Here is a 15925-nt window from a genome sequence, read left to right as displayed (position 1 = left end):
ATCAAAATTGAACATACGAATAATAATATTGTTGTTAAATTCAGCCTTGGTGATAGGTAATGAAGAGATTTTTTAAAAAATTATGTACAAGAGCTAATATTTCAACTATTATTTTAGACAATTGATCATTAATATATTATCATAAAATCTCTTATCATTAAATCAACATCATAAAAATCCCACAAATTTGTGATCTCGAACATGATGAGCAATAAAAAAAATAAAACAAAAATGAAACTCTCTCAAGAACAAACTAAACAGAATCCAAATAAATTTGATATTTATTAAAAAAATTATATTAATTAAGAGTAGCAAAGGAAAAATATTGGGACTTTCCACCGGTGAAAATCAATTGAATTCCCTTCAACGATAGAAAGAATTTTTTTTTTGAATTTTGTTTTATTAATTTTGTAACTACAGTTTGAATAATCATATTTAAATTCGTTACTTTAGATCGATTTTGATTTATGATAATTATCATAGAAACTAAAAAGCTTTTATATCAGAATACATATTTTAGGTAGTATCATGAGAGACTTTATTTGAATAATAAGGATGAAAAGTAGTGTTGCTTGGCTGGCTGATCAAGAATTCATGTGCCGAACATAGATGGTGACCAAGGAAATGGATAAAAATCACGCCTCCACCTCGTCGCAGAGTCAGCATTTTTTATTGGTCGTCTTTTTCACGCACTTTGATGATGCTTCTAATCACTGTTTAACCTAATTGCTCATTGCCTCTTGGTGCTTCAATTTACTCCCATTTTCTAATGTATTGCATGATTGTCGATCAATTACTTTCTTTCATATATACTAGCGTATAGCCCGTGCAAGGCACGGGAGCTTTTTAATTATTTATAAACTTTTTAAATATATTTTAAATAATGTGAAAAAATTTAATTTATCAAATAATAAATTAAAATTTTCAATAAAATAAAATTCGAAATTATGATTTGTTTGTATGTTAGATTTGTTGTAAATACACCATCAGAGTCATTAATGGCTTCAAATAAACTATTGTAATGAAACCATTCCTTTTCTCGTATGTATCATGCCAAAGTATTAAATTCTTTCTATCAAATTTTAATATAGTTTGAGTAGAATACGATACGCCAACTCCTATTATATTATATTTATAAATGTATTTTATATTAGAATTATTATAATGTGATTTAAATATTTTTCAAAAAAATTATATGGTTCTAGATTAAAATTGATAAGCATAATTTTTTTGAGTTAAGAAAAGGAATCATAAACATGCAATAAGGTAGAAATTATTTTGGATTAAGAAAAGAATTTTGTATTCGTTCCTCACATAAATACGACTTATTAATTTTAAAATATATTATGAAAATATTGTGACGGTGCGATTATATGATTTTACAAATAAAACTGGTAGTAAATATTTATTTTAGATTAAAACAATCATAAACACAATCATAAACACGTGAGAGACAGAATTTGTTTTGGATTCAAAAAAGGAATTATAAACATGCAAGTAGATATCAGTTGCCTTATAGAACACAAGTTAATTTTGTTCCAATCTAACGGTGCTTATTTGTTCAGTATACGATCAAACGGATGATAAGCTTTTGGACCAGAGGATCATGCGACCAAATTATCTCCCTTACGCTTATTATATATAAGTATATAATGGACGGTTTACATTCGATTGATATATCCCGACTCTTCTCAGTCTGGTCGGCTTTTAACCGGATTATAACATCTAGGTTTTGATCCGGTGCTTTCCAACTAATCCTACTAGTACTAATTAATTGATAGATTCATCAAGTCTATTAATTTTGAGAACATTGTTATAGATCAAGAAAGCATATTTCTGCGAGAAACATATACTTTCCTGTAAAACAAAATAAAATTCAATATATACTATTTATATTTAGAAATTTTATAAATTTTTTGAAATACATGTAAATCCCCGTACTCAAAGATAAACAACCCGGAGGGAACAAGTAGTAAATATGAATCCAGATTCATGATAGATAAACGGATGATGTATGGTTGGATTTGCATGGCGTTTATAAAGCTAAAAAATAATATATATATCGTAGAGAATGATCAACAACCTTTGAATGTGGAGTAAGTATTGGGATAAAATAGTAAGAAGAGGTGTATGTTAAAGTGCAAGTAGCAGGAGCAGCGGGGACAGTCTTTGAACATGTCAAGTGCAGGTGGGCCTCAGTTGAGTGAGCAAGTGCGATGCCTCCACGCCTCCCATGCTATCTACGTCTATAACAAAACATTTTTAATTTCTAGTATTCATTTTTATAATTCTTCGAATGTAGATAAGAAATGCTTGAACCAGTAAAAGTTACGTATTCGTGGTACAATAGTCGTATCCGATATTATTAATTATGAAATAGGGCCAATGATGAGAATAATAGAAAAGTGAAGAAAGGGATTGGAGGAAGAGGAGGCAATGCACATTTGCACATCACGTGGAATGTGACCACCGGTCCCCTCTAACCTCACGCGCTTCAGTAAAGATAAATAAATTCTCTATTCTATTCCTTTAATTTATGATTCGATTAATTATTTTTAGTAGCTAAATAATTATTTAAAATGCATGTTGTAATTGTAACACTGTTTTTGTAATCATTCTTCTTAACTTGCACGTCTCTCACCGATCCGGTTGTTTCTCTACCGCTCTCATTAAAACAGACAAGGTTCCCTACAGACAATTCCACGTGACTCAACCTCCCCCCTTACTAATAATTTATACATTACTCAATCTCCTCTTTCATGTTCTTCACGAATGATCATGTAACAAACTAACCAGCTCCTCCATATAGTTCACCCTACAAGACATCTGTACAAATTTTTTCTGGTTCGGGTTGTGACAGATGATCGTGAAATACGAAATTTTCTGACAAATAACTATAACATAAGAGAAAATTTAAATACATTTCTATATCAACGATATATATCGAAAGCCGGATTACAAAGGGATAAAAAAACAAAAGCTGATATTTATAATTTCTACAAACTATTATCTATATACTTTCCTCCTCCAATCCCCTACACTAAAAAAGACAGGGGATTGTGGGCATCATATGACCAGTAATCTGCACATAATCATACACGTATTTATATCTAGTTAAGAAGCGGATCATAAAATTTAATATAGTTAACACGCGGCGGATGAGCTAGTGAAAGGGTTATAGAAGTGAGGCTTTGAACCAAAGGGACACGCGCGTGGGCTCTTTGAAGATGTGTCGGTGGTGCCTCCGGCGCCGCCTCCGACTCTTTCGCACGACGGACACATGGTTAGAGTCGCCGCCGGCAGTTGCATGTACAAAGGCTGTGATACTTTCAGTGCTTTCAGTTCTTGCAGCTCCTTCTGGAGTCTCCTGTTTTCGTCTGTTAATGTCTCGCAGCATTTCTTCAAGTACTCACAGTCCACCTCTGTTTGCTTCAGCTTCGTCCTAAAATAACAATCCAAATTACAGAAAATATTTTAGAAACTACGGTGTAATCTCGTTTACAACGCCAGTAACATGAAAATCACCTATGTTGCAATCTGAGTTACAACTTCGACTATATTTTTGAAAATTAATTTAAAAATATATTAATCATTAAATTTAATTTTGAAATAATTGACGATGTCCTGGTTTTTTAAGGTATCGGATCAGTACCTGGCTCTTCTGTTCTGAAACCAGACTTCAACCTGTCGAGGCCTGAGCTTGAGCTCCCTTGCTAATTCTTGCTTTTGTTTCTGCTAGTAATTCAACAAAATCATAATTATTTTATTTTTTTATATTTACAAAAACGATAAGCTAATGCAAAAGGTTAAAAGAGATTTACTGGATTGAGAGTGCTGAGATGCTTAAAGCTCTCCTCAAGAAGAGCCGACTGGGCTTTCGTGAGCCTCAGCTTCTTCCTTCCATTACCACCATCATCATCTTCATCACTAACCCCTCTGGCCTTATGATCCACGACAGTCGTCTCCACTTCTTCAAAGCTCCCAATCTCTCTCTCCCTCTTCACACTCGAGAAAGAAGAGCCGCCGCTATCCGCGCCGCCACTATCAACCACCTTATAAGGAGCGCCGGAAATAAGACCCAGAGTCAGGTCAGGCTCAGAGCCCATACTCACCGCCATCTTAGGAGTGGGCCTCGCCGGAGCAGTGGTTTCCGACGAGAGGCCCAGCCCAAGAACAAGACCCGTGTTGCAAACATTATCGAAACCCATGGTGATGAAAATTGAGAGAGATTGTGGGAAGGAAAGAGTAGGGAGATGAAAAATGAGGGAGGGGGGGATTAATAAGGGGGAGTATTGGTGGGTAGTGGGTGGTTGATGACTAGCAATGAGGATATATAATGATTAATTATGAGTGTAATAATAAATAGTCGTACTGTTAGCTAATAATCAAAGGGAATGATTAAGTTGAGGAACGGATTTGGTGTGATGGGATTTCATAATGGTAAAGGAGAAAGTCATGTACATATTTGTATCATCACTTTATCCTCCTACACAGGTTGACCATTTGAACACTACTCCTACCTGTTATCTCAACTGTATTAACAAACAAACGAGGAAAGGAAACTACCTCCCCCTCTCTTTCGCTGTCTAACTCTCTCCGCCTCGGTCAATTCTTTACGTCCAGTTTAGGTATAGAGATTATAAAATATATATATATAAAGGTAAAAGTGAATCCATCTATTTTTTAATTAATGTCATCGATTTGAATATAATATACGATCAATTTATTATTTTATTCGGAGCTAAATATGAATTATATATAATTATATGAATTATATTTTTAAATTTACATTTGAGAACAATTTAAATTTCCTAATATTTTCTATATTCCTCTATCCACTTGTTATTCGCATCTAGCTTCATAAAAAATGTGTTCACACATTGACAATGGCAAGTACTCACAGGCACATGAATCGAACGATTCTCCCAACATCCCACCTTTGCTGTCTGCCCTACCTTAAATACACCATGCCTATGCCATTTGTCAATATATACGAGATTTAACATCTGAGAATTTAACCGAAATTAAAATAATCTCATACTTTCAGAATGATTACGATCAAAAAGAAACTTATTTAAAGAGATATTCATGAATCATGCCTTCAATGTTTTAACTAAACGTAACCGCGTGACTAATTTTGGTTATATTAGGTATATATAGCTTTAAAAGCTAATTAATTTTCATTGATATATAATTGAAGATTATAGTGATAAACGATCATGAACAAGCCGGTTGATAATGACATATGACTTGTTAAATACTTCCTCCATCCCAAATTAGATGGGCTAGTTGATTTTGGACACCTAACTTTAGGTGCATTGACTGTCTACTTCCGAAATTAATTTTTTAATTTTTTTTTTACAAATGAAAATTTCATATTTTAATTTTTATTTGCAAAAATAAAATTTTAAAAATAAATCATGTAACTATGCGGTCAATGAACCTTAAATTGTGTGCCCAAAGTCAACGGGGTCATCTAATTTAGGATGAAGGGAGTACATACGGACGGATCTTAAAATTAACTCAACTATTATGCTATTTAGGTATTACCCAAATAAATAAAGGATTGATTGAATATTATGAGCACCCTAACCAACTATCCTCCCATTTCAACCACAAAGCTCATCTCCCTCACCGATTCACCAACTTTTGTTTATGATTCTTTTGGTATTGTCCTTGCTTTTAAAGTATACGAGTGTGTGTATACGTATACATGCATGCACCCAATTATTGGCCAACTTTAAGTCGATTAAGGGGGCCGTTTATCTGAGTTAACGTGAATTAATATGATAAATTTGAAATTTAGGATATTTGTTTATATAATTTTGATTTATTAAGAATTTATGAATTATTAAAAATGTAATAATAAAAATTGAAATAAAATTATGAGCAATTTTCATCAGAAAAAATTGAAAAAATATATTAAGCTAACTTTTTATTTTAAATTAGATTCTGATTTATTTCAGATTTTAAATCAGTTTCGAACTCATCAAATAAATATTTATTTTATAAATTAAAGTGAAAATCAGTTTTATATCTTGACTTAAAACTCAGAGAAACATGCTCTAACGCACGCGTATCATGTATGTATGTATGTATACGCAATTATATATCGTCTCAATCACAGCAAACCTGAGACAATTATTAGGAATATATTTCTTTCTTTTTAGCCAAACCTGATGTACTTTTCCTTATTTTTTTCAACGATTGCATTAGATAGCGGATGGCCCATCATTTTCATTCAGCGATGAAATGGGTCGTTATGTGATGAGCTGATGATGTATGTATGGTTGGGATTAAAATGGCCGCTTTTCCACTCATATTTATCATCGGATAACGGGGTTTCCATAAATAAATTCAATTATTTCATTTCTCGTTTTATGGCAGCCCACATGAATTGCCTCTCCTTGCATTTAGTTTTACTACTATAACTGGCTATAGATTTGCTCCTTGCCGATTCACCGCCACCTCTCGTATTAATTAGGGCGGTGCTCGTCCAAATCTTTTCATCAATTTGGAAGTACTATGATTTATTATTGCATAGAGTATATGTGACGATCAGTGTGCAAATATATTATGATGAGTGTTACTAAAATTGGAAGTTGGGTTCGATTGATAAATTCATCCTCCATTAATCGGAGATTGTTAATTTAATAGATCACTCATTGATGTTTTCATGTATTTTGTTTAAGAGTATTTCCAATGATAATTGACGAAATGATTGAGAGCATGTCCAACCATATTCTTTAAAATAATTTACTAAATTAGATATAAAATATAGTGGTTAAATTTGTTATATTGTAAGATATTTTAATATAATGATATTGGCTATATTAAATCTGTATATACTAAAAAATGATATGTTATTATTATTTTAAATTGTTATAAATTGAATATATTGTTTTAATATGATAATAGATGATATGAAATTTTACTGCATGTATTAAATATAGCCAATATCATGAGGTTGACTCAAATTATAAACAACAATGTCTTATTGGAGTTCATTTTTTTTATATGCTTTTTATAATTTTTATTTATAGTATATATTAATTACTTTTAGTTATAGGTTGAACATGGTTGGAGATTCTCTGTCTAAAATGATAAAAAATGTTGATCAGGTAAAATTTGTTGAATCTATAAAATGTTGCTGCTCCAATGTTAGTGGTTATAATGGTAATATATTTTTAAAATAATATATTGTTACTATTATTTCAAGTTGTTATAAATAGAATAATATGTTGGGATGTTTGATATCTTCCTAATCGAACTATGACGTTGGTTGTTATATTATGAAGATTATAGTCATGCCTTCTCCCAAATAGTTAAGTTTGATGTAGTGTCTCTTTGGGGTTGTGGTTCCAAACCACAACAGCAGCTTTTTCTCAAACCGCTATAAAAAAGTGTTTGGTAAAATCTAAAAGAGCTTTTTCCAACCACACTTTTTGTCCAAAAGCAGCTTTTACAGAAAGCTGGTGTACCCTTGCTTTTCACAAAAACAGCTGTTGCGCCCAGTTGTTACAGACCCCAACATCAAACCCTGACACAAGCAACTATTTTTTATAAAATATATTGTAGCTGTTTACCCTTAAAACAAAATAACAAAACACATAGATAACACATGTTTTATTATATTCTGGGATTATTGTTGGTACACATTATGGTTGTTGAATTTTTTCAAATAAAAATTTAAATGAAAACATTTAAAATAAATATTGTCTAAATGAATTTTAAGGTTATATCTTTTTGGTGTTATTAAATTTTGTTTAAAAAAAATTCATTATAATATAGAGGCAGAAATTAAATTTGTTGAGTGATATATATTAATTGAAGAAGAAAATTATATATTTATATATAAAATAAACATAAGTAGTATATTTGGTAAATGTTATAGATTTTTATATAATTTTTAAATGAATATAAGAATTAATATTGGTGTTCTAAATAAAATAGAAGTAATCTAAATCACATACAAAAATATTGTATGTTACTAATAAGGAATTGTTTTTATTTTATATTTGTGTGTAAAATATAAATGATGCGTTACTGTTGAAAATATCTTACAGAAATTATGTAGTTTTGTAAATAGAATACCGTAATTTTTATAAAAAAACCATAAATTTTATTGGTTATTTCAATATGATTTTATATTCTGAATATGATTTTTATATCATTACTTAAAATTATATATATTAATAGCATATTTTTTTAAAAAAAAACCTCATACATCATACAAAATAATCAATTAAATTTTAAAGAAAACAGTATTTTATAGTTTTACAACTGTCAATAGAACCCCAAAACATGTTAATAAAATATTATTATATTTATAATTATATTTTAACAAAAAATTTACCAAACAGTTTATTTTCAGTTTTTACTCAAACAGCACATCTGAAATCAAGTTTACCAAACAGTCTCCGCTTTTGTAAACAGCACTTTTTTAAACAGCACTTTTACTCACAGCAACAGCAATTTTCAACAGCAATCCCAAACAGACCCGTAGTCGTAAATGCTTGAATCCTAAAAAATTGGTATCAAAGTCATTTCTCTTAACACAAATTTTTTTAAAAAGATTCTAAATTCCATCATTCAGAATTGTATCCATGTGAAATTTTCAATCATTTAAAAGATATGATTCAAATTTAACAAACCTCTAAATATCGATTATTGTCGACTTAATGCTGCTTGAACATATAACAACAAGAACATGTTGTTATAATAGTTAGCTAAATTATACTTATATGAAGTAGACATAAAGATATTGGGTAAATGTTGCTGAACTTGTAACACATTTTGTATCAATGGTATCTGAATATTGATTGATTATATATCTTAAATATAGTGGTTATCATCATTTCAAATTTTTATAAATAGAATATATAGTTTTAACATGATAACTGATGACATTACATTTGTAATAAATCTGTAGTGCTTCGAAAAATTTAGTCATTCATAAGAAATTGTCTAAAATTATAGACAAGAGCAGAGTACGTTAGAAGTATGATATCTTCATAAAATTATTAATATTTTTTTATTTTTAGTATGTCAAACTTTTTTTTTAACCAATGATTTTTCATAATCAGTGTTCCTCTAACAACTAGTCAAATAGTTAAAATGGTGATTTATCTGTTATATATGTTGTTGCTAATATCAACTTTATGTTGGTTATATTTTTCTAAAAAATAATAGTACTTAACTTATATGTGGTGCCGGTACTGTCAAATAATTTTTAAACCGAATAGGTTATACAAAACATAGCTCTTAATAATCAATTAAGCACGTTCCTAAGTTCAAAATTACTCGCAGAAAGTTACTCCATTCGTCTCTTTTTAGCTGTCACAATATTTCTATTTTTGTTGATCAAATTGAGTAATCTTTGACCAGAGATTATAAATCATTCTTTCATTATTTTAAAAAACTGAAAATTACATCTTAAAGTAGATTTAAAGTTATTTTTGGTGACATATTTTTTTTATTTTTTTAATTGATAAAATATTAATAAATTTCAGTCATACTTTGATCAATTTGACCGGCACAAAATCAAATATTACAACTAAAAAGGGACGGAAGAAAGGAGTATTTAGAAGCCATTTTGATAACAAATGTCATAAACCAGGGATTTTAACCTAGAAAGTTTATATGCACTGTCCAGACCCGCTAAACATGTATAGTCGACTGTCGGCAATTGATGAGGAGAACTCAGGTCACTAATTCCCAAATAATCCTGTCAAAGAGAAACTTTGGTCATCATTGATATTTTTCAATTTTTATGTAACTATTTAGTTATTAAAAATTGACTGAATGTGTATCTCTAAACTAAAAAAATCTATGTATACACGTGAATAATATAAATAAAATCTCATGGAAATATTTGAAAGCAAACTTAGTGTTATGCCCAAAAATCGGCATGGGCCTCGGCAGGCCCATAATCTGGCATGGATCACCAAGGTGGGCTCCACCTATATTTATGAAGATTTATCCAGTTTATCATAGAGGAGGTTGGGCCACAGATACTGGGCTCAACAGCCTGTTTGGACCAAGTCTTTTGGGCTCATCGTTCTTATAAGGTGCCTCATCAATGAGGCCCCGTGACTGGGAATATTGATGAAGACTTGAAGAAGAGCCCCCAGGGGGCCATCACCCTTAGGGGTCATCATGAAGATTTACCAATGAGCCTAGGGCCTCACTGCTTTATGGCCTCATGCCTCTCAGGGGTCATCACCCTAGGGCTCACTCTCCAGTTAGGCCCCTTGGCCTCATCCTTTCAACTACAAGGTGGCCTCATCAGAAGGGTCACATGTTTTATTCTACCAAGTCCTTTGGGCTCTCATCATTAAGGCTACGCCTTCCACATCGGGCTACATCACCCCATAAAACGATGAACGGGCTCCCTCGCCCCATAAAGGATGAACGGGCTCCCTCGCCCCATAGAGGATGATCGGGCTCCCTCGCCCCATAGAGGATGAACGGGCTCCCTCGCCCCATAGAGGATGAACGGGCTCCCTCGCCCCATAGAGGATGATCGGGCTCCCTCGCCCCATAGAGGATGAACGGGCTCCCTCGCCCCATAGAGGATGAACGGGCTCCCTCGCCCCATAGAGGATGATTGGGCTTCCTCGCCCCAAACGAGGACTTATTGGATCGATATCCATTCTCTGACCCGCTACATGAGAGCCTCTTGCCATATAGGCCTAGGCCATGCGAGCACGGGCCTCTCCTGACGGCTGCCCTCAAGGTCCTATGGGCCTGGGCTTTGATGGACCGGATTGACACTTAGCCCACGCTAAGAAGTTTGGCCCGTAAGAACTACATGGTAGCTTGAACCCCTATAAATAAGGGTGCGTAGGCCTCTTGTGCTCATAATCTGATTCTCGCTGAGAAACGCTTGAGAACACTTTCTCTCTTTCTCTCGAGGATCAAACACAGGATCAGCTACATCATCCATCACTTCCCGTCCCGTGTTCTTCGGATATTCTTCCTACAATCATGTAAGTGCCCACATCTGTTGTTAACCAATTTCTCCCGTTAACAATTTGGCGACCACAGTGGGAGCTCAAAACATCTTAGGGAGAAAGATGTCGTAGGAAGAACAAGCCCAAGAGAGCAGGGAGGACCTCTCAGAAGGCCTCGATAAGGAGAACAGTGCGGTCCCTCATACTGATGACACGAAAGGGGACCCCTGGACACTCTTGAAAGAGAGACCCCAAGAAAAAGAGAGATTTCAAGAAGACTGGTCGTTTCTCAAAAGACAGGAGAGCCTCGAAAGTGACCCCCAAGAACTGGGAGAATGATTTTGAACGAGAGGTGGAGGCCAAGCAAGCAGCAAGGAGGGAGAGAGAACGCCAACAGATAGAGGAGTGACCCCCCTCTCATCAGGACGAGAGAGTGAGGTCGCACCACTCAAGGTCCAGACGGGAGAAATCCCCTCCCCATCATTCCCGCCAACCATCTGGGCCGCAGAATAATGAGGATGAGGAAGAATCCCGGATGCATCCCAACGGGAGGAATGATCCTCCGCCATCTCTCCATAGTGAAAATGATGGGCGTGGCGGCAACAATGAGGACGAGCGCCTTGGGAAATTGAATGGCATGACCTGAGAAGGATATTAGATCGAATGGAGGTGGAAAAGAGGCTCCCTCCAACTATTGTGCCACGTTCTCCCCTCTCTCGGGTCATCTTAGAGTCGCCTCCTCCTCATGTCTACATGAGGCACCATCCGGGGCTCGCTTGTGACGGGATTAATAGCGCCTCAAAGCTAGCATGGGAGAGCCGAAGTGCCCCAACCTAGAGGTGTCCGGCCTAGCGCGGGAGAGCCCAAATGCCCCGAACTAATGTTGGAGATGCCAAGTGCCCATGCCTAGCATGCATGGGAGAGCCCAAGTGCCGCAAGCTAGAGGCCAAACAATTTGTAACGAGAGAAAGGGAGCGCCAGCGCAGAGAGGAGCGATCCCCCTCTCATCATGACAAGAGGGAGCGGTCGCACCACTCAAGGTCCACGACGGGTGAGATCCTCTCCTTATCATTCCCGCCGACAATCTAGGCTGCGGAACAATGAGGATGAGAGAGAATCTAAGATTCGGGGTAGTAGGAGAAATGATCCTCCCCTTCTCTCCATGATGACAATTACGAGCATGGGGCACCTTAATGAGGATGACCGTTTGGGGAATTTGAACGTAAAAGACTTGAAGAGCACCCTGGAGGGTCGTTACCCTGAGTGGTCCTCGCCTTGATGGGCCGTCATCGCCCTAACGGATCGTCACCCTCGGGGGTCGTTACCCTGATGGGTACCTCGCCTTATGGGGGCGTCACCCTGGAGGGGTCATCGCCAAGGGGGGTACACGTATCAGAAACGAGCCTAGTTGTCGCTACCTCTTGGCCTCGCTGCCCCATGGCCTCGTTTTACCTCGGTGTTGTCCTTGTTGAAGACTGCTAATGAGCCTCCAGCTAGGCCTCTTGGCCTCATCCTTTCAACTAGGCCTCTCCTAGGGCTCACTCTCCAGCTAGGCCTCTTGGCCTCATCCTTTCAACTACAAGGTGGCCTCATCAGAAGGGTCACATGTTTTATTCTACCAAGTCCTTTGGGCTCTCATCATTAAGGCTACGCCTTCCACATCGGGCTACATCACCCCATAAAACGATGAACGGGCTCCCTCGCCCCATAAAACGATGAACGGGCTCCCTCGCCCCATAGAGGATGAACGGGCTCCCTCGCCCCATAGAGGATGATCGGGCTCCCTCGCCCCATAGAGGATGAACGGGCTCCCTCGCCCCATAGAGGATGAACGGGCTCCCTCGCCCCATAGAGGATGATCGGGCTCCCTCGCCCCATAGAGGATGAACGGGCTCCCTCGCCCGATAGAGGATGAATGGGCTCCCTCGCCCCATAGTGGATGATCGGGCTCCCTCGCCCCATAGAGGATGAACGGGCTCCCTCGCCCCATAGAGGATGAACGGGCTCCCTCGCCCCATAGAGGATGAACGGGCTCCCTCGCCCCATAGAGGATGATTGGGCTTCCTCGCCCCAAACGAGGACTTATTGGATCGATATCCATTCTCTGACCCGCTACATGACAGCCTCTTGCCATATAGGCCTAGGCCATGCAAGCACGGGCCTCTCCTGACGGCTGCCCTCAAGGTCCTATGGGCCTGGGCTTTGATGGACCGGATTGACACTTAGCCCACGCTAAGAAGTTTGGCCCGTAAGAACTACGTGGTAGCTTGAACCCCTATAAATAAGGGTACGTAGGCCTCTTGTGCTCATAATCTGATTCTCGCTGAGAAACGCTTGAGAACACTTTCTCTCTTTCTCTCGAGGATCAAACACAGGATCAGCTACATCATCCATCACTTCCTGTCCCGTGTTCTTCGGATATTCTTCCTACAATCATGTAAGTGCCCACATCTGTTGTTAACCAATTTCTCCCGTTAACAATTTGGCGACCACAGTGGGAGCTCAAAACATCTTAGGGAGAAAGATGTCGTAGGAAGAACAAGCCCAAGAGAGCAGGGAGGACCTCTCAGAAGGCCTCGATAAGGAGAACAGTGCGGTCCCTCATACTGATGACACGAAAGGGGACCCCTGGACACTCTTGAAAGAGAGACCCCAAGAAAAAGAGAGATTTCAAGAAGACTGGTCGTTTCTCAAAAGACAGGAGAGCCTCGAAAGTGACCCCCAAGAACTGGGAGAATGATTTTGAACGAGAGGTGGAGGCCAAGCAAGCAGCAAGGAGGGAGAGAGAACGCCAACGCATAGAGGAGTGACCCCCCTCTCATCAGGACGAGAGAGTGAGGTCGCACCACTCAAGGTCCAGACGGGAGAAATCCCCTCCCCATCATTCCCGCCAACCATCTGGGCCGCAGAATAATGAGGATGAGGAAGAATCCCGGATGCATCCCAACGGGAGGAATGATCCTCCGCCATCTCTCCATAGTGAAAATGATGGGCGTGGCGGCAACAATGAGGACGAGCGCCTTGGGAAATTGAATGGCATGACCTGAGAAGGATATTAGATCGAATGGAGGTGGAAAAGAGGCTCCCTCCAACTATTGTGCCACGTTCTCCCCTCTCTCGGGCCATCTTAGAGTCGCCTCCTCCTCATGTCTACATGAGGCACCATCCGGGGCTCGCTTGTGACGGGATTAATAGCGCCTCAAAGCTAGCATGGGAGAGCCGAAGTGCCCCAACCTAGAGGTGTCCGGCCTAGCGCGGGAGAGCCCAAGTGCCCCGAACTAATGTTGGAGATGCCAAGTGCCCATGCCTAGCATGCATGGGAGAGCCCAAGTGCCGCAAGCTAGAGGCCAAACAATTTGTAACGAGAGAAAGGGAGCGCCAGCGCAGAGAGGAGCGATCCTCCTCTCATCATGACAAGAGGGAGCGGTCGCACCACTCAAGGTCCACGACGGGTGAGATCATCTCCTTATCATTCCCGCCGACAATCTAGGCTGCGGAACAATGAGGATGAGAGAGAATCTAAGATTCGGGGCAGTAGGAGAAATGATCCTCCCCTTCTCTCCATGATGACAATTACGAGCATGGGGCACCTTAATGAGGATGACCGTTTGGGGAATTTGAACGTAAAAGACTTGAAGAGCACCCTGGAGGGTCGTTACCCTGAGTGGTCCTCGCCTTGATGGGCCGTCATCGCCCTAACGGATCGTCACCCTCGGGGGTCGTTACCCTGATGGGTACCTCGCCTTATGGGGGCGTCACCCTGGAGGGGTCATCGCCAAGGGGGGTACACGTATCAGAAACGAGCCTAGTTGTCGCTACCTCTTGGCCTCGCTGCCCCATGGCCTCGTTTTACCTCGGTGTTGTCCTTGTTGAAGACTGCTAATGAGCCTCCAGCTAGGCCTCTTGGCCTCATCCTTTCAACTAGGCCTCTCCTAGGGCTCACTCTCCAGCTAGGCCTCTTGGCCTCATCCTTTCAACTACAAGGTGGCCTCATCAGAAGGGTCACATGTTTTATTCTACCAAGTCCTTTGGGCTCTCATCATTAAGGCTACGCCTTCCACATCGGGCTACATCACCCCATAAAACGATGAACGGGCTCCCTCGCCCCATAGAGGATGAACGGGCTCCCTCGCCCCATAGAAGATGAACGGGCTCCCTCGCCCCATAGAGGATGATCGGGCTCCCTCGCCCCATAGAGGATGAACGGGATCCCTCGCCCCATAGAGGATGAACGGGCTCCCTCGCCCCATAGAGGATGATCGGGCTCCCTCGCCCCATAGAGGATGACTGGGCTTCCTCGCCCCAAACGAGGACTTATTGGATCGATATCCGTTCTCTGACCCGCTACATGACAGCCTCTTGCCATATAGGCCTAGGCCATGCGAGCACGGGCCTCTCCTGACGGCTGCCCTCAAGGTCCTACGGGCCTGGGCTTTGATGGACCGGACTGACACTTAGCCTACGCTAAGAAGTTTGGCCCGTAAGAACTACGTGGTAGCTTGAACCCCTGTAAATAAGGGTACGTAGGCCTTTTGTGCTCATAATCTGATTCTCGCTCTCTTTCTCTCGAGGATCAAACACAAGATCAGCTACATCATCCATCACTTCCCGTCCCGTGTTCTTCGGATATTCTTCCTACAATCATGTAAGTGCCCACATCTGTTGTTAACCAATTTCTCCCGTTAACACTCAGGATCCACAATATTGCTCATCAGGCAAATTTTAATCAAGCGTCGTAGGAGTATTAGTTAGTAAATATATTTTTCTTTTTGTCAAGAAGTATATTAAGCTTGTTAACTGAAGATATGGTCTAGTAGATCTGTCAGTTTGATAATTGCTCAACTTATCTGGTCACGTTTGGTACGAGGAAACAATTTATTTGTAATAACGTAAGCATAATGATTTTAAGAACAACGATTTTTATGTGATATGTCATGTATAAAAACTCAACCAATCAAAACATATTAAAT

At 38.8% G+C, this 15925-nt stretch overlaps 1 protein-coding gene across 2 annotated transcripts; it reads right to left on the bottom strand.

Moving 5' to 3' along the window:
• Nucleotides 1-2902: 2902 nt before the first annotated feature.
• LOC108193520 (homeobox-leucine zipper protein HAT22) lies at nucleotides 2903-4345 on the bottom strand. Of its 2 annotated transcripts, none has more exons than XM_017360212.2 (3): nucleotides 3822-4345; nucleotides 3653-3735; nucleotides 2903-3442 (listed from the first exon to the last, which is right to left on the bottom strand). In XM_017360212.2, the coding sequence occupies exons 1-3, from the start codon at nucleotides 4206-4208 to the stop codon at nucleotides 3145-3147; spliced, it is 768 nt and encodes a 255-aa protein (XP_017215701.1). In that variant the 5' UTR covers nucleotides 4209-4345; the 3' UTR covers nucleotides 2903-3144. The 2 variants fall into 2 exon arrangements, with proteins under 2 accessions (XP_017215701.1, XP_017215702.1); XM_017360213.2 differs by having other exon boundaries at nucleotides 3653-3732; nucleotides 3822-4330.
• Nucleotides 4346-15925: the final 11580 nt, after the last annotated feature.

Source organism: Daucus carota, chromosome 7 (assembly GCF_001625215.2).
Source record: "Daucus carota subsp. sativus chromosome 7, DH1 v3.0, whole genome shotgun sequence".
Classification (NCBI taxonomy): Eukaryota; Viridiplantae; Streptophyta; class Magnoliopsida; order Apiales; family Apiaceae; genus Daucus; species Daucus carota.
Note: the sequence above shows the minus strand (reverse complement) of the source record. Positions and strands in the feature narration are given on the sequence as shown.